This window comes from Erythranthe guttata, chromosome 4 (genome assembly GCF_056151865.1).
Source record: "Erythranthe guttata isolate IM_541 chromosome 4, IM_541, whole genome shotgun sequence".
Taxonomy (NCBI): domain Eukaryota; kingdom Viridiplantae; phylum Streptophyta; class Magnoliopsida; order Lamiales; family Phrymaceae; genus Erythranthe; species Erythranthe guttata.
The window spans coordinates 5281137-5299865 of record NC_142536.1 but is presented as its reverse complement, the minus strand read 5'-3'; the positions used below and the strand labels follow the sequence as shown (position 1 = coordinate 5299865).

The 18729-nt window shown below is 34.1% G+C and overlaps 4 protein-coding genes across 5 annotated transcripts; 2 read left to right on the top strand and 2 right to left on the bottom strand.

Annotated features, from left to right (window-relative positions):
• Window positions 1–3091: 3091 nt before the first annotated feature.
• LOC105972363 (cytochrome c1-2, heme protein, mitochondrial) lies at window positions 3092–6148 on the top strand. Of its 2 annotated transcripts, none has more exons than XM_012997313.2 (8): window positions 3092–3255; window positions 3483–3550; window positions 4152–4372; window positions 4771–5050; window positions 5150–5221; window positions 5396–5512; window positions 5600–5665; window positions 5757–6148. In XM_012997313.2, exons 1-8 carry the CDS (start codon window positions 3252–3254, stop codon window positions 5871–5873), a joined length of 945 nt encoding a protein of 314 aa, XP_012852767.2. In that variant the 5' UTR covers window positions 3092–3251; the 3' UTR covers window positions 5874–6148. The 2 variants fall into 2 exon arrangements, with proteins under 2 accessions (XP_012852767.2, XP_012852766.2); XM_012997312.2 differs by having other exon boundaries at window positions 3126–3255; window positions 4140–4372.
• A 57-nt stretch (window positions 6149–6205) lies between these two features.
• Window positions 6206–8146, bottom strand: LOC105972362 (BIIDXI-like protein At5g11420). Its single transcript, XM_012997311.2, has 3 exons — window positions 7986–8146; window positions 7110–7622; window positions 6206–6821 (listed from the first exon to the last, which is right to left on the bottom strand). The coding sequence occupies exons 1-3, from the start codon at window positions 8059–8061 to the stop codon at window positions 6286–6288; spliced, it is 1125 nt and encodes a 374-aa protein (XP_012852765.2). The 5' UTR covers window positions 8062–8146; the 3' UTR covers window positions 6206–6285.
• Window positions 8147–10167: 2021 nt separating this feature from the next.
• On the bottom strand, window positions 10168–15088 carry LOC105972334 (26S proteasome regulatory subunit 8 homolog A). Its single transcript, XM_012997279.2, has 9 exons — window positions 14439–15088; window positions 13297–13394; window positions 12477–12701; window positions 11674–11736; window positions 11427–11590; window positions 11176–11332; window positions 10993–11091; window positions 10646–10756; window positions 10168–10523 (listed from the first exon to the last, which is right to left on the bottom strand). Exons 1-9 carry the CDS (start codon window positions 14632–14634, stop codon window positions 10383–10385), a joined length of 1254 nt encoding a protein of 417 aa, XP_012852733.1. The 5' UTR covers window positions 14635–15088; the 3' UTR covers window positions 10168–10382.
• A 653-nt stretch (window positions 15089–15741) lies between these two features.
• On the top strand, window positions 15742–18691 carry LOC105972335 (uncharacterized). Its single transcript, XM_012997280.2, has 7 exons — window positions 15742–16460; window positions 16954–17089; window positions 17236–17317; window positions 17519–17694; window positions 17842–17979; window positions 18063–18202; window positions 18373–18691. The coding sequence occupies exons 1-7, from the start codon at window positions 16343–16345 to the stop codon at window positions 18555–18557; spliced, it is 975 nt and encodes a 324-aa protein (XP_012852734.1). The 5' UTR covers window positions 15742–16342; the 3' UTR covers window positions 18558–18691.
• Window positions 18692–18729: the final 38 nt, after the last annotated feature.

Below are 18729 nucleotides of genomic sequence, written 5' to 3'. Positions count from 1 at the left end.
ATATATATATATATATATATATATATATATATATATATATATATATGATTTTTTTTTCCTTTCCAAAAAGTATATTTAAGGAAAACAAGACAAAATAATTAGATATTTAGATTTAGATTAAGATTTATGTAGAACTGTTATTTTTTATGTATATTAAGAATAGAGTTTAATTAAAATAGTGTAAATTATTAATTGAATTAAATGTAGATGCATGTGTTGCAACAAATAGTAATTGGTTAATATAATGTGTTTAGATGAAATGTATTTTTGTTACCGAGGCATATTGGCATATATAATGAGCGACGGATCGGAGTCAGAATTCTATGTTCGGGGGCTGAACGCATTAATTTTTTTCTAGCTAGGAAAGCCGTTAGTGCTAGTACTACACAAAAATAATTATATATCCACTGAAAATAAAAACAGATCGGATTCGAGAAATGTTGGGGGGTCATGGCCCCTCTGTCCTATATTGGTTCCGCCAATGTATATAATTAAACACAAAATGAGATTTGTTTTACTAACTACACCAAAAATAAATAAAACAATTCTAAAATGTGAAGTAGAAAAAAATATAAAATTAGAGAATGTGATAAATTATATTTATAGCAAAAAGTATATTTTATGAAAAAATAAATAGGGGTATATATCCATGGCTTATTTTTGCTGTGTTAGAAGGGGTAATATGCTTTGCTTGTCCCAAACAAGTTAGCCTAATTATCTTAATCATGTCTTAATACTACCAAAACATTAGGGGGGCCATTTGCACTGCTTTATTGTGTTTTTCCTTAGTTTTTGGTGCCTGTTTTAATTTCCCAGGATTAATTAATTAATTAATTAATTAGAAAACTGTTTTACCGGATGTTTGTCCCTTTTTTTTTGTGATTTTTTCTGTTCTTTAACAAGTTAACATTCTGTCTCTTGCCTCACTAACATCAAATTTATAAGTTATTAGTAATTTTTTGTAGCAAATTCAGGGGTTTTTTTTTTTTAATATTTTTTTTTATTATTATTATTAAATTTATTCTCACAAAAGACCGTGGTGCTGAACTAAATCAAAATTCAAAAAACGTGAGCTTGAGCGATCGAGAGAGTTTACATAAATTTACATGATCGAGCTTTAACTCGAGTACTCTGACTTTCGTAATTTCTTTTGGAGTGTCTTTTCAGCATTAGAAATACTAGTATTATTTTTCCGTACGATGCACCGGACAATATTTTATAAGTAAAAACAAATTGCAAAGATAGGAGATATTGACTAGAAATTTGGAGCTAGAATTTGCTACGGGATATAATTCGTCTATTGGTTTAATAGCTAGTGGATTGGAATAGAATAATTGGAGATTGAATTTTTTTTAAAAATAATATATATATATATATATATATATATATATATATATATATATATATAATTTAAAAGAATTGAATTCACACCCACCACTACAACAATTTCAAGGGCTTGTTTTATTCAAAATATTTTTTACATACTTAAAACTTACAACTAAGCTGGTGTTTGCACATACTTTTAAAAATAAATTATGAACTTTGTTCTGCACAAAATCAGTTTTAGGTGTTTGCAAAACAAGTTTTGCTTTTGCTTTTCTTAAAATAAGTTGCTTTTAGCTATAATTTTAAAAGCACTTATGTACCTGTTTTTTCTAATTTTAGTTTATTTTCCAACTAATATGCAAACACCCCAACTTTTATAAATAAACATTTAATTATAACTTAACTCGCAATCACTAACTTCTGCTTTTAAATAAGCTTTTGCAAACACCAAGATAAGTTAATTAAAATAAAATTTATCTATTTATATTTATTAATAATACTTCGGTACGTTAGCACCCTGAAATGTGCCAGCGTTCAATGATCCAATTTTTTTTCCCGAGTTTGAATGAAGAAGAGAAACATAGTAGCATGAAAAATGTACACGTGGAAGCATTTGTACACAGGCCCTCGGACAATATAATGACCAATTTTTCATTTGTGCTCCAATTTTCACAATTCAATCCGTTTTCTTCATGCAACATTTGTACACCCAAATAAAGCTTCTTGTCTATATTATATTTGGTGGATTAATTATATCTTGTACTATTTAGTTACCATATTCAAATATATATATGCTCACAATTATATGTATACATATACATATGATGATATATTATGTGTAAAATAGATATAGTTATAACTTATAAGTACTAGGAGTTTTGTTAAAATATATATAGTTAGTTCTATTGTGTTTTTCTTAATCCTTTCTTAACTATTTGTTGTTCTAATTACTTTTTCAAGTACTATTAACTTTAATAAGACCAAATATATGCTATAATTGAGAGGTCCGAGTTCAAATCCTTTAGGCTGCATGTTTTGTAAGACCATGTTATAAGGCTGATTTATTTAATTTTCAAGATTCATATGATTATAAAGTAATTGAATTAACAGTGTCGCACCTTTCTGTCTCATAGTCGTCTGCTACTTCTATAGCATACGAAGCAACGTTAAAAAACAACAAAGTTGCCTTCGATATAATGTTCTCCATGCGACGAAAGCTGAAGAAAGTCGACGACATGACAAAAGCATAAATAAGAGGTACAACAAAAGAATAAAGAGAGAAACGACATAGCAAAAGAGACATAGGGTTTTCATATCTTAGCTTATAAAACATTGGATGACCAGTCAACATCAGATTGTTTGAATATTAAACGGTTAAGATCAATTAAACTATTTAAACTGCCCTTCAGTTGGGTCGATCCCAGAAATCTGGGTTGCTCGATTATTGTCTTTCTACGCTCTATTCGCGTATTAGAAAACACATGATGGGCCATAAACACCAACATATGTAATAAAATACAACAATTTGATCCGCTATTATTAGGACAATCACCATCTTGAAAATGAGAAGTTCAATCTTGGTTTGGGCCTCGCATGATCAACTAGTGTTAGAACATTGTTCAACTTCATATTTAATTGGGTGTTATTTCTCACTTAAATAAAGATTATGGATCAAAATAATTATTCCAAAATAAATAATGACGTGGCAATTTTGAGACAACTCGACTCGTTTACATTTGTAATCAACCGGTTTAGTTACTTGGTTAATTCTTAACCACTCATTTCGACTCGGCCACGCTCCCACCCAAATAAACACACAGTGAGACTCACGCGCGCGCAAACATTCAATCACGCTCTCCTTCCTTCTTCCACCCTCCATTGTTCTGCACTGTAATTTAGAAGAATAAAAAAAAAAAAAAAAAAAAATGAGTAAGCTCCTCTTTTCCACTGTCTTCATCTTCGTATTTATTTTTGATTTTTTTGATTTTTTTTTACGTTTCTCGCGTTATTTCTTCATCTTCGTTTTTTTTAATTGGTTTGGGAATGATGAGAAACAGATGGTTATTTATCTGCTAATCAGTGTTTTTTCCGTTTTATTATTGAGTAATTAAATTGTTAATACCATTTTAATTACGTTAATTTTTGTTACGAGTCAGGATTTGGAAAATTCAACCGATTTGTCGCGCAATTCACTCGCCAAGGTGTTGCAGCCTCTGATTTCAAGGTATTGTTGCATTTCAAATTTATTTATTTGATTGATTATTAGGGTTAAAGGAATTGCAATATTGGGTGTGGTAATTTATTTCACTAATCCCGACAGTAATTTTATTGAGTGATTTAACCGTGTTTAATTAAAGGCAAACCTTGTATAATTTAATTAATTTTTTGTTGCTGTTTCGTGTTGTGTTTTTTGCAAAGCAATATAATTGTTAATTAATTTTTGGCACACTGAAACGAAAAACTTTTCGAATGATAGTAAAGAAGAGCTTATACAGTCAAGAAAATGTGCACAATAATGATAGTAAAGAAGAGCTTATACAGTCAAGAAAATGTGCACAATAGCTTTTAAAAAATAAATCGAGCTTGAATCGTTACCAATTATGGTTATAAGTTAACAGTCAGTCTACAGATGCAACGCAGTTTCTTTCTAAAAATTAGTCTAATTCGACATATCTCGGTATCAGTTTTAGTCGAACAATATTTGGTTCTCGATTTTCGAAAAATTCAATTTTACTCGAACAATATGTGAAGTTTATTTCTATTCAAAATTGATTGGTGGAAGTTTCACTTCTTGTAAATTTACTGTTTTTTAGCGTAATTTCCAGGCTGCTCCTTTATTGCCGAACCTTCTTCAAAAACACGGACAAGCTGGATCGGAATCTGCGGGCTCAAAGTTTTTCAACGCACTAGCACTTTTTAGTGCGGGTGCTTCGGGATTTTTGAGCTGTGCAACAATAGCATATGCTGACGAGGCAGAGCATGGTTTAGACTCTCCTAGCTATCCATGGCCCCACAAAGGCATTCTTAATTCATACGATCATGCTTCGTAAGTAATGAATTGCCTCTTTCCCTCTGTTACTGAAAGTTTTGATAGAACGCGATAATCGAGAAAGAATAATATCTCCGTGAAAGCAATGCTTTGCAAGTCACTGTATTCAAATCAAACTGAAGTCACAGACATATTTTTGGTTACAAAAATTTATTTCGTTTTGATAATGGAAGTAATGGTTGTTTATGTTTTGGGGGAACAAATACGCTACTATAACGGTCAAATTATTTCTAAATAAATTTGGAAGATTTCAGTTTAGTTTCGGGGAGGTAAAACCGAAAAGAGTTTTCAGATGCAAAACAAAACACAATTTTTTAATTTTTTTTTTTAATCTCTGCTTCGTATTTGTAGGATAGTTAGTTCAGTTTATGAAAAAATTGAACGTCCTTGAGCAGGATTCGACGAGGTCACCAGGTGTACCAGCAAGTTTGTGCATCGTGCCACTCAATGTCACTTATATCTTATCGGGATCTCGTTGGAGTGGCTTACACAGAGGAAGAAACTAAAGCTATGGCAGCAGAGATTGAAGTGGTTGATGGTCCTAACGATGAGGGTGAGATGTTTAGTCGGCCAGGTAAGCTAAGCGACCGTTTTCCTCAGCCTTATGCGAACGAACAAGCTGCAAGGTTTGCAAATGGTGGGGCCTACCCTCCCGATTTAAGTCTTATCACGAAGGTTAAGTTCTAGAATTTCCAAGAATTCGTGTGGAAAGTTTTTTTTTTTCAAAATAAAAATTAGTGATTGCTAAGTATTTCTTAATTTCTTGTTCCTCAGGCCCGTCATAATGGTCAGAACTATGTTTTTGCTCTTCTAACTGGGTATCGTGACCCTCCAGCTGGCGTCACGGTAATTTTTCTTCTCGATCTATGTTTTTCTATAGACTATAAAGCCAAGAATCATGATAAGGGTAGCAAATTTTTTATTTATTCCAAGATTTGAAATATAGTGTTCGTATTTGCTCTTCTTATTGGTTTCTTTTAAAATTAATTTGTGGTTTTTAATCGTCGAGTGTTGTAATAGATTAGAGACGGGCTTCACTATAACCCATACTTCCCTGGTGGAGCAATTGCCATGCCTAAAATGCTTAACGATGGCGCTATTGAGTATGAAGACGGTACCCCTGCCACTGAAGCACAGGTGAACTTGGTCTTCGATTTTTGTGTCCGTTGGTTAAATCTTTTTACTGTTGAGATAAGTGACATTTTTATTCTCTCGATTATGTAGATGGGAAAAGATATCGTGTCATTTTTGTCTTGGGCTGCTGAACCAGAAATGGAAGAACGAAAGCTGGTTCTCTCTCTCTCTAGCCTTGTTTTCCCCGTGTAACATTTGCAGATGGGTTTCTCTCTCTAACCTTGTTTTTCCCATGTAATATATGCAGATGGGTTTCAAATGGATACTTGTATTGTCGCTTGCACTTCTCCAAGCGGGATATTACAGACGGCTGAGATGGTCGGTTCTCAAATCGCGTAAGTTGGTTCTTGATGTAGTCAACTAAACCGAACTGAACCGAACCGAACCGAACCTCTGTATTTTTTTTATTTTTTTCTTTCGCCATGGGTTTGAGACCAGACAAAAGATTGGTTAATAATATGCACATTAGCATTTCGTATTAGATTATGGAATGTAGGCATGTACATTTTCATAGCCTGCTCTAGTAGCTTTGGTTGTCTTCCGAGGGGAAATAAAGTTGTACTCGCATTGAACTGAATTTTTTAATTGCGTTGATTTCGATCTGAAAATTCTCAATGTGGAAATAATTTTCTTTTTCAATCTGATTCCAAATCTAATTTTTTTTTTTCAAGGCAAATAAGGGAAAAAAAATGGAAATAACAAACAAAAAACCCCTCAATTTGGATGAATTTATCAAATAAATCGCTCAAAATAAAGATAAGATCGCCAACACGCGATTATACCCTACTCGGATAACGAATACGGACTAACCTAACATCATCAACCACCGGACCACACAAAGAACCGGAGTTATCATTCTTCATGTGATAATATTCGCTCGAAAACCTAATCCTAGTACGGGTCGATGTAGCTTTGAATCTCATTCTAGCACTCTTAAACCCACCGTGACCTTTCGATTCGTAAGGCACTTGAAGAATGTCTACACCCGCATATGCCACAACCATCATCGACCCTTCACATTTGTTATTAGAATCACCGACCGAGAATACGAGATCGTAGACTTTCTCGGGCTCTGTTCTGACTACTTGTGCTACTACACTTTCTCGTCCACCCACAAGCTCGACTGCCCGTTTGCCCTCGGGAACCCTAAAATTATCGGAATCTATGTACTTTACGGCTTTGAGGGATTCAATCATCCACCCGGGTAACGGGGAGTGGTCGTCTTCGATGTTTGGAGGAATTAGGACACCCCATTTCGTGTTCGGGAAGATGTATGGACCCGCCTCGAAGTTCCCATTCTTCAACATATTACCTATAATAATAATTTGATCACAAAACAATTTCTTTTTAGATACATGTATTGCAATAACAAGTAGAATGCATTAAAAAAATTCTGGGAGGCTCTTAATGCTATTTTACACGATTTTTTTTTATATCACTATATAAAATAATAGGAATTGGTAAATGTAGGGGGGCCATGGCCCCTGTTGGTCATATACTGGCTCAGCCACTGATTTGACCTTTGATCGAAGATCCATGCACCAATCACATGCAAAAATAAAATAAAATAAAATAAAAGGGGAAGAAGTATTTAACTAACCTCTTGGTCTTCTTGGTGTGTGCAAGGCCTTGAGTGCAACCGAGTCAATAAGCGGGCCGCAAGCCGGGTCTTTCTCGACACCCGGGTTGTGGATCACGATCTCAATCTCGTCGGATTGCGCCAAAAATCCCCAACAATACGAATCCCATCCATCGCTGCTATACACCGTTTGGATTGGCAACATTCCCCAATCTTTCGGCTCCGAATTCGGGGAAGCCGAGATATTCAGTTTCTCCTCCTGCGCGCAAGTTCTCGACGCGCTAAAAGACACCGAGTAGAACTTCCCGTTCGTGACCTTGACCTTGGACTTTACGGCGGCGCCGTCGCCGAGGCGGACGGCGGAGTTGCCCTCCGGCACCACCAGCTGCATATCGCCTTGCTTTTGCGTGGATTTTATGTACTCCACGAAACCGGTTGTTTCCCAAAAGGGTATGCTGCGGGAGTTAATTACCCTTGTGCCCTTCATTTCTGATCTCTTTGGGCCATTTTCGAAGTTACCATTTGGCAATAGTCCTGCAAATTTTATTTATTTTTTAATATTTTTTTTTTCGAATTTATAAAATAAAAGTTTAAGTTACATAATTAATTTGATTATTGTTATTTAAGTTTTTATATATGTTTTAATTAATGGTATAATTAAAGCTTCTTAATATAATTTGGATCTGTAGCCACCCTGCCATAACATGTTATTTATTTATAATGAAATTAAAATTATTGAAACAAAAACACAATCTATAATCAGACAACTATGAAGCAACCGAAAAAAAAAATAGCAGCTTCAAATTAAAACAGATTCTTCAGTTTAAAGTGATGCATTTTACGTTATAAAAAAAAAAAGCGAAAAAAGAGTCGGAAAAAGGAAACGGAAAAGCTTACCGTCGGTCCAAGACGATGCAATATGGAAAATGGCAGATGAGAGTAACACAAGTTCTAACAATAATATTATCTTCATCACTCCTTTTTCTTTATATTTGATTGATTAGATTTTGTGTTTTTTCCCAAGTTGGGAGTGATACTTATGCCTTTCTCTACAATGGCAATGCCCTCATATATATAGGAAATGACAACTCAAAGCTTGAGGGGCATTTTCGTCATTCACCAACTGGATCTATTAATACTGTCTTAATTGTTTTAGCTCATTTGTATTGTGGCTATCCATCCACCTGGCAGATGTTACACCTAGTTATTCACACTGAGTGAATTTCAATCGTAAATCTAATTATATGTGTTTGATTATATGCAGATTTACGGTCGAAATTCACCCGGTGTAAATAACCAGGTACAGTTACCACTGGAGTATTAGTTAAAATAAATATGTCCTTGATACTTATTTTTATTTTACTAATTCTACCTACAGAGTTTAGGTATTAACTTGACATCTCAAATCTAATATTTTGTGTAAATTAAAGAAAAAATCAACTGAATTTTTTGTTTTATTAATCGATCTTCATTTTCTTTTAATCTTTATATTTTTGACCTAAAAATATAGTTAGAATAACATATTGATTTTCAAGTCCCTAGGAATAGGATCAAAAAATAACAGGATGCATGCACGTGCAAAGACTGGACAACGAAGAATAACACCTATCTTCGATTCAACAGCCATGATCCTAGGAAGTTTAATTATTATTATTTTTAATTATGGGTTTAAATCAATTGTTTTAATGTAATTATTGATCTATAATTGTGGACACGTGTCTTAATTAAGCAACAATTAATTAATTAATTAATAAGGACCACCAAATTGCATAATGATCAGGATTTGCTGTTTAGATTAGGTATTTCTCGGACAGGCCAGAGTCAGGGCATACCCATCCCCACACATGGCAATGCCGGACAACATGTTTCCCGGTCTCGTCTGCAAAAGGGTATTTTAGTCATTTTACATTTTGTTACTAAACTCTTTTTTTTTTTCTTTTATTCTCTTTTTCCGCAATGGACTTCGGTCATTTATTGGAACGAAAAATTTGATGAAATGATAACGATAATGATAATGATGGTCTCCCGATGTTTCTTCTGCCAATACACATGTATGTGGGCATATATTAAAATCAAAGTTTATTGCATTCAATTGTGTTATATCAAATTGCATTAAAAAAAAATCATTTATTAAAAGAAAAATTAGTTATAAGAAAGTTCTTACTAATAAAAATAGTATGGGATTTTTTTTTTAAATAATTAAAATAACCACAGAGTATTACTAAATACAACAAACCCCGTAAATACTTGCACCAATTATTATGTTTTAGTATTTAAATATTGGAAATAATATCTGGGAATGTGTCAGCTGAGCTGAATTACAGCAAAACTTTCAAAATCATATAATTTAAATATGATTAAGAAAACAAAAGAAAGACCATTAAGATCTGTGACAAACTGTGCACCCCATGTGGAACTGAATAAATTGATTGGAGAATTTAATAATATTTACATAAAATTTATCCTAAAGTCATTATTGATTTCTTTGCTTTCAGCCTATGGTTTGTTTCCTTTTTGGTCGGCAATGATTCTCTGTTCAATCTTTATAACATGTGCAACGATGATTTATTTGATGCTACACCCGATAAAATACACAGGATAAGTGTTAACCATTAATCTGCATTTAATCCCATCAATGGCTAAATTTCACCCGGTGTAGCATCACAATGACCTACGATAAGTGACTGCTTAAGATAACCAAGGGCAAATCACAACCATCCTCTCAAGTAAGATCAAATTACGAATAAAGAAAATCTAATGTTTAGGTAATTACAATCACTCCATCAACTATGTATATTGTCTTGCACACCCATCCTTACGGTTTTCGTAAGAATAAAATGCAATCAGTCATTTTCTGCTCTTATTTTGACACAAGATTTATATACTTCATCACTTGTCTCAGTTTATCATTGCTCTCTCGAAAATCTTTAAAGAAAATCGAGTACAATTAATTTTCAGACGCGTACTTTCGGTTTTCATGTATCCATACACTTTATTTGTGTTTATACACGAGCCCGTAACACTGATTTTGTGCCCCGAGTGGCGGAACGAAAACTTAGGACGAGAATGGACTAGAAAGTTTATAGCAACGGAAAATATAGTACCGATTTTCACCAAAAAATAAAAAATAAAAATACAGGGCAATAAAAATCTGAAAACAGATATCGGGAAATAGAAATAACGAAAATGAAAATGACGATGTTTGTTTACCTGGTACAACAAAGTTCAATGTTTAAAAGTTTGTTTCTTGTCTAGATAGTTGTTGTGGATGTAATAGAAACGAAAAAAGAGAATCTACTTCCAAAGCTTCCTCAAAGACATGTTCTTCTCAGTTTCCTTCTTCATTACTTTAGCAACAGCCATCTCAAAGTCCTCCTGAGTAACATGAACTCTCCTCTCTCTCAGTGCAAACATTCCAGCTTCCGTGCAAACCGCCTGCCCCCCAAATACAACCCCGTCAAAAATTAATAATTAATAATATCTTTTCAGTACAAAAATCGAGATCCCAAATTCAATACTTTCATACCAATGTGATTTTTTTTATAACTAGGTCATACCTTAAGTTCTGCACCAGATGCGCCATTCATCTTCTCGGCAATCTTCTTCAGATCAATCCCTCGCATCAAATTCATTTTCCTCGAGTGTATTTTCAAGATGTCAGCCCGAGACTGAATTTTAAAAAGAATATCAATTACTATTTGAAAATCAAATAAACGTAAAACAATACCAAAATATCTAGCAAAATAAACTGAAAGATGAAAAAAAAATCTCAGGTAATAAAAGCAAGATTTGTGATTTTCTTTTTGTAGCAATGATAGTAACATATAATTTAGATCCAACTACCAAGTCAAATGTAGGGAATGAATAATAAACAAGATATATCGCTTAAAAACGAGCAACTCACATCTTCATTGGGATTTGGGAACTCGATCTTTCTATCAATTCTTCCAGGCCTAAGAAGAGCTTGGTCCAGAATGTCAATTCTATTAGTGGCCATCAGCACCTGTAGACCAGTAGAACATATTATGAATATCAACATTTTAGTTTTCCAATTTACGTATATAAAATAATAGGAACGAAAATATACTTTTATCTTATTAGATGCTTCAAAGCCATCGAGCTGATTGAGAAGCTCAAGCATAGTTCGCTGAACTTCACTATCCCCATTTCCACTTCCGGATTCCATACGAGCTGATCCAATACTATCAATTTCGTCCATGAAGATGATGGATGGAGCGTGCTCTCTGTCAAAATATATAACATCGATATATATAAGAACCCCATAAAATGAATTTTCAATAAATTTTACCTAAACGCTTGATGTTAGAAGAAACTAACCTGGCCATCACAAAAAGTTCTCTGACCATTCTAGAACCTTCTCCAATGTACTTCTGAACCAATTCAGATCCCGAAACTCGAATGAAAGTGCAGTCGGTATGGTGAGCCACTGCCCTTGCAAGCAAAGTCTTACCCGTGCCAGGTGGGCCATATAGCAAAACTCCCTTAAGCAATTCAAGGATATAGAAAATTAGAAACAGGTTCCAAATTTAAAGGAATAATTGTTACTGAACTGCAAAAACATTACCTTAGGTTGAGCTATTCCAAGACTCTCAAACAGTTCAGGATGCTTGATCGGAAGTTCAATCACCTATAAGGACAGCAGGGACATGAAAAATAAGAGCTTTTTTTTTTTGGACAGAATAGTACATTAATTACTGAATAATGGCATAATCAGAATTCGGAAATCCGTAGTTTAACAGTTCTGTATTGAAAAGGCAAATATTTATAACAATTTTCCTACACGCACCCACACATAGCCGAGTGCATGACCTCCCAAGGAAAATAGGAGATCATACCACCAGAACACATGCTTTATTTTAAGAAAATAATTTGCGGATATGGATAGAACCAACATATAGAAATCAAACTAATTCAATGTTATTTTATACTCCTAGTATCCAGTAACCACTCATACACTATCATCACAAATCGTCGGCCTTCAATTCTGACCTAACGAATATCATTTCTTTAAAGAAATATTTTGATAACTGTTAACTTATACGAGATGAACCAGGCCTAATTACATAAGCCAATTTAACTAATCAAGGAGGCTAATAGATAAAAAATATGGTAATCTGACGAGCGATAGAGTGAGAGAGAGAGAGCTCAGTTATGCAACAAAGAAAATAAACGGATATTATGAATAACTTCTCTTTGAGATAAAAATAAGAAGAAAAAAGAAAAAATAAAACAAATAATTGCAACATCTCAATTGGGACTTAAGAAATGTGTAGAAGACAAAAGAATAGTTAGATATGGTGAATCGGGCAATAACTGTATATCACAAATTAATTAAAAGCTACAAACAACAAAGTTCAGGATACGCACCTCTTTTATCTCTTTGATTTGCTGGTCAAGACCACCAATCATGTCATAAGTGGAGTCTGGAACTTTTTCAACTTTCATAAGGTTCACCAGCGGATCGACTTTACTGGGTAGGACCAGGTGGAGCACATAGCTATCATTACGTAAAGCGACCCTTGTCGAAGGTGTAATCTTAGTGATGTCAATGCTTTTGTCAATGTCAACTACATACTTCCCCTCAGGATGAACCTAAGCAACAGAAAAAAATATAAAATGTCTATTTAGCTTAAAAGATAAGAGCAGGGAAAAAGAAGCATTATTTCTGTTTAAATCTATATAGGTTTTTTTTTACTTTTGTAGAAATCAGCTGAGACTGGACATTTTAAAAGCTGACAGACAAACTAATTTGAACAACTAAATCAAAGATTGCTCTTTGCATTATCTTCTCCCTAAGAAACAAAAAAAGTTGATCAAAATTACTATTTTTTGGAAATAACATTTACTCCTCCTGGGGTACCTTTAATCACTTCTCAGTTCTCACAGACTCATCAATGATTTAGTTTAAACTTGAAAATGGTTGTTTCTGTCACATCTAGTTGTATTATTTGTTTACCGACATTCTAAACTTCCCTTCCTTGAGAAAATAAAATTCTAACCACTTCTTGATACATGCAGATACATGAAAACAATATTCATATATTATCTTGTCCAAATTTTATATTGGATATTCTAGCAACGTGGAATGACTTTGTCAATCTTTTTCATATGATAACTAAAAGGAAGATAAAGCCAAAAGGATAATGACATTAACAAAATGCCATTAACGGCTGATATATCAACTAACCTTGACAAGGACCTTCGATTTTCCCATAACTTTGACAACTTCACCAACATAAGATCCAGGCTCCTGAAGAAGCTGCAACTCTTCCTTCAGCGATCTTACTGCCATTTAAGAAATAAAAACTTTCATCAGAAGATACTCGGCAATATAACAAGAGCAACACAAACGTCTTATGCTTACAACACCCATCTTTTACCTATGAAATATCTTCATCTTTACAAGATAACTAGTACTACACCCGTGCGATGCACGAGGTATTCATCGTAAAACAATTATTTAATAATAAAAAGGTTCTCAAAATAATAAGATCAATTGATATGTAATACAAAGAAGTAGAAAATATTAAAAAAGAAAACTAATTTGTATGGTGTAAAAGATGAAATAAGCCGAAATAAGTGAAACAACTAAACGTTGAAGGTTTTAATTTCAGCATAAAAAGAACAGATATATCGTTGGTCCCAAACTTGTACAACCATAATGACTTATCTCTGTTCAAAACTTGAATTTGATCCATATTAATCCAGCATTCTTATCAAACCATACATAAGGACATGAGGATTAGATGGCAGCTACTTAATAATTAGCATGTATTGTATAGAAAGCAGAGAAAATGTCACAAATCTAGTCATGGTAACATTACACATGCAATGAAAAACTATGCCAATAGAACAGTCCTTAAATCCAATCTGAATGATTTCGTGTCCATTATTGCCTCAACATATTGTTCCCAAAGCAAATAAGAGCAAATTGAAAGGTCATTAAAATTGATTAAACCCCTACTCTCCACACACACAACACTAACGCAGACCCCGAAAAACCCTAAAATCTCATTATCAAATAGAAAGAGGACTTCATATCTCCTTCCACTCCAACAACAAAAAAGGAAACTTTTTATAACAAAAATCAAATTGCTTTAATTCTTCATCCAGGGAACTCGCCAATACACAGTTCAAATAGGAGCAACTACTCGGAAAAAAAAACAAATTGACGCCCAGGAACAAAATTGGGGGAGGGGTTAAATTATCCTCGCATATAATTTCATTTATTGACCGCACCAAAGAGGAAAATAAACGCTGAAGTGTTTTCCCATCCCTAGGGTTTTACGAAGCGGCAACAAATTGAAGTACATCGAATTGACTCCATACCTCGGGAATTGAGGTCATTGCGCTGAGCTTCGAGGCGCTGGAGATCGTGATCTTTCTGGCGGACTAACAGCTGCATATCCTGTATGCGCTGCTGATAGTACTGCCGGAGCCCTTCGCCGCCGCCGGTCCCGGCGCCTTGCTGGTGCTGCTGCTTCAATTCATCTGCCCGCCGAGTCTCTATAGCCGCCGTCGCCATTCGATTTGATACGCCGCCGTATAGTCTGTAAGCAGATCGGAGAATTTGTGGGATTTCGTCTTGCCCAAGTTTAGAGTTTGTAGTTTGGGTTTGCACTCCTTGTTTCCTTTGTTGCTCGAAAATATATACAAATTGATTAAACTAGTTTTTTCACGATCCACTGTGAAAAGACCAATTTGCCCCAAAGTTTCATAAGTAATCTCTCTTCGCCCCCAAATAGATGTTAAAGTTAGTAGGGGTGGCAATCGGGCAATATGAGACTAGACGAGTCTAGCTAGGCTGAAACTCAAATACCATCAAGCGACTCGGACCTTATGATTAGAAGCTCAAATCATATACTATCAGTTTTCAGTTGTAGACTCAAATTCGACTCATATAATATTTGGATTTCAAATTTAATCGCTCTCTATATTTTTTAAAATTTCATGCATATAGTCCATATAGTAAAAATATTAGTACAATTGCATAAAAAACAAAAAAATTATAATCTTTGCAAATAATAAGAGAGATATTTTAAATAATTCAAATCAATGCAGGACGAATAATAAGCTCAAACTCGACTGATAAACTTTTCGAATTTAATAAAATGGCTCAAACTCAATCCAATTTATACCTAGTTAAGATATGGTTGATTAAAATCGGACTGAACAATCGAGTTTCTGGTAGGCCCGCCCAATTGCATGTCCTAAAAATTAGTATAGAAGTTTTGAATTTTGTAGATCTTTCCCATTTGGCAACATATTAGATTATTATCCATTGCGAATTTTAAAATTTCCAATTTACATTTTTTTTCAAAAAAGAAAAAAAAACAATTTGTTAAAATGAAATTGAAACACATATTAGATTATGACTTTTGATCCAATTTTAATTTCTGAAATTTCCATTTTTTTTCAAAAATTTGTAACTAAATCACAATTATGATTAATTTTGTAGATACTTGCTAAGAAGAAAGGGCAATTTCATCTCAGCCTCTTTTAATTAGTGCATAGTAATAATTATTAAATTATACTAGTACTATGTTTTTTTCGAAAATCACATTTAATAATAAATTTAAACTTTTTTAACACTAAATTTGATATAAGATAATCGACATCATAATGATTAATTAATTAATTAATTAGCCGATATAGAATTAAATCAATTTAATCTAGTTCCAACGCAAATTAATTTGAAAATTACTCTTGAAGATCGTAAATAGTAAAGATTCCCCACATTTTTACAGTTTATAGATTTTCATTTCTTAGATTTTTTTCCCCTCTTAGATGAATCTGTGGTTGGTAGGTGTTGATCCCCGCAGAATTTCAACCGATCAATAATCCACAGATTAGGGTTTCCCACATTTGTTAATTGCATATACACAACACTTGATTCTAGTTTTGATCCGTATGCATTTTGATCTGTAGAAATTTTAACGTCTTTGGTTGGCGATTCTAATTCACATAGCTGCTAAAACGAGAAAAAAAAATTAGGTTTTGTTATTAAAAAAATAATTATCACTTCTGTTATCGGGCAATTGGGCGTATTTTTCTAGTGTCAATTGTCAAATCTTAAGCTTTTGATTTTGGGTGTTGAATTCTGGAAATTGGGGATTGGGGAATTGAGTTCTGTTTTTTTTTTTTTTTGTGGTAATTTTGATAGTATTTTATTTCTTGTTCATTTTTCTAGTGGGAAAAAAAGTACTTTTTTTTAGGGTTGTATTTAGGCAGGAATGGATAAAAAGAAGGTTATAGCTCCGTTGGTTTGCCATGGGCATTCGCGTCCGGTTGTTGACTTGTTCTACAGCCCGATAACTCCCGACGGTTTCTTCCTCGTTAGTGCTAGCAAGGGTAATTTTTTTTTTAGCTGCAGTGTAATTGTTAGCATATTCGTTTCTTTTCTCAATTGAACTGATGAATATTTCATACTTGAATGTTATGTTTTTTTTTATCTGGATTCCGATATTATTATTGTCTTTTTTTGTTTGTGGTATTCGGTAAATTAAAGCATTCCGAAGGGTTGATTCAAGTGCCTTTCACTTAGGTCGGTTTAGAAATGTAACTAGTGACACCTTTGCATTATTATTTTTTTGCCGAAATATGGAAAGATTTAATGTGCCTCTTGTAGACGATATTATGTCAACATCAATTACTTCCACGTACGAACTAGTGTATAATCTTGACCCTGATATGGAGTTCCTGTTTTTTAAGATAAATACAAGGATGCAGTAAAAGGCACACACATTACAACAATTCTCGACACGTATTTATGAATAGAAAATTATAAATCACTCGATCATTTGATGGAGTATTTTGTGGCCGTTCGGCTCGTTTCTTTTTTCAGATTCGACGCCAATGTTGAGGAATGGAGAGACTGGCGATTGGGTCGGAACCTTTCAAGGTCATAAAGGTGCAGTGTGGAGTTGTTGCCTCGATAAACACGCTCTTCGTGCTGCCTCTGCTTCAGCAGATTTTTCTGTGTATGTGTTCAGTGGTTTCGGTATTTCTTATAATTAGAGAATTATAACTACATTTTATTTTTTTTGTATGCATTGAAGTATTTATGAATATTAATCGGGCAACTATATCGGCAGATCATCTTTTATACTATATTGTTTGGTTGCAGGAAGTTATGGGATGCATTAAGTGGGGACGTATTGCACTCGTTTGAGCACAAGCACATCGTTCGTGCTTGTGCTTTCTCAGAGGTACTATTTTATCACTTATAAACTTAGCGATAAATGTATATGAAGAATAAATACTAATTTGACATATTAAATTAGCAAAATGGTCAAACTGCCCTTGTTGCTTTACGTTTTCATTTTCCTTGTTCGAAATCCTTAATCCAATCACAGCCGAAAAGTCGTAACCTTTTTAACTATGATTGAAGTTTTCTTACTAAATTGCAGGATACTGACAGGCTGCTAACTGGAGGGATGGAAAAAGTTGTTCGCATATTTGATCTGAATCGTCCAGATGTAGGTCCCACGGAAATCGAAAAATCTCCGGGTTCAGTCAGGACTCTTACTTGGCTTCATACCGATCAGACGATTTTAGGTTCCTGTACTGATATGAGCGGTGTGAGGTATGTGGGCAAAATGGGAATTTCTAGTTGTTTGCTTCCATTTCTAGCAATGTCTGTCATTTGTGTTGCATATTTCGTAAATTCTTGAACACCTTTTTTTAACAATCGAAAATTTATAAATACTGATATATTAAGTGATGGCTCCAGATTATGGGATGTGAGAACGGGCAAAATTGTTCGAACGCTTGAAACAAAGTCTTCTGTAACCAGTGCTGAAGTGAGTCAAGATGGCCGCTATATTACAACTGCCGATGGGTCAACTGTTAAGTTTTGGGATGCAAATCAGTATGCCTCTCTCTCTCTCTCTCGCTCTTTCCATCCTTTTTTTTTTTTGCATAATGAATTGTGAACTCTTTTATTTCAAACAGCTTTGGATTGGTGAAGAGTTATGAAATGCCGTGCATTGTCGAATCAGCTTCGTTGGAGCCAAAATTTGGTAATAAGTTCATTGCGGGTGGAGAAGACATGTGGATTCGTGTATTCGATTTCGACACTGGAGCAGAAGTTGGTAAGTCACATGTGTTATTTTTTATTAAAGAAAGATATAATCTTTTTATCTTTGCAGGGTATTATTATTGAATGGTTCCTTATGCTCTTATAATCTTCATTAATTGTGTTGCCTACATTGTACACGTACGTAAATATCGGGGTTTTTGACTTGTATTGATTTATGAATAGGGTGCAATAAGGGGCACCATGGTCCGGTTCACTGTGTGCGCTTCTCACCGGGGGGAGAGTCGTACGCGTCTGGATCTGAAGATGGGACTATTAGAATATGGCGGACCGGTTCTTTGGGGCCTTCCCAGAATGTGATGGATGTTGTCAAAGAGGTTAAGCACTACGTCGCCGAAACTGTAAGATAAGACTGCTCTCGTTTGCGAATAACCGAATCTTGAGAGATTTTTATCCTTTTATTAAATAAAATAAGGGTTGTTTACATACATACAGTCATGACTCTACTATGAGATAGTGTAATTACAAAGTGTTCGTTCTCCTTCCCTTTTTCTTAGTTACCATTAGACAGTGTTCACGGTT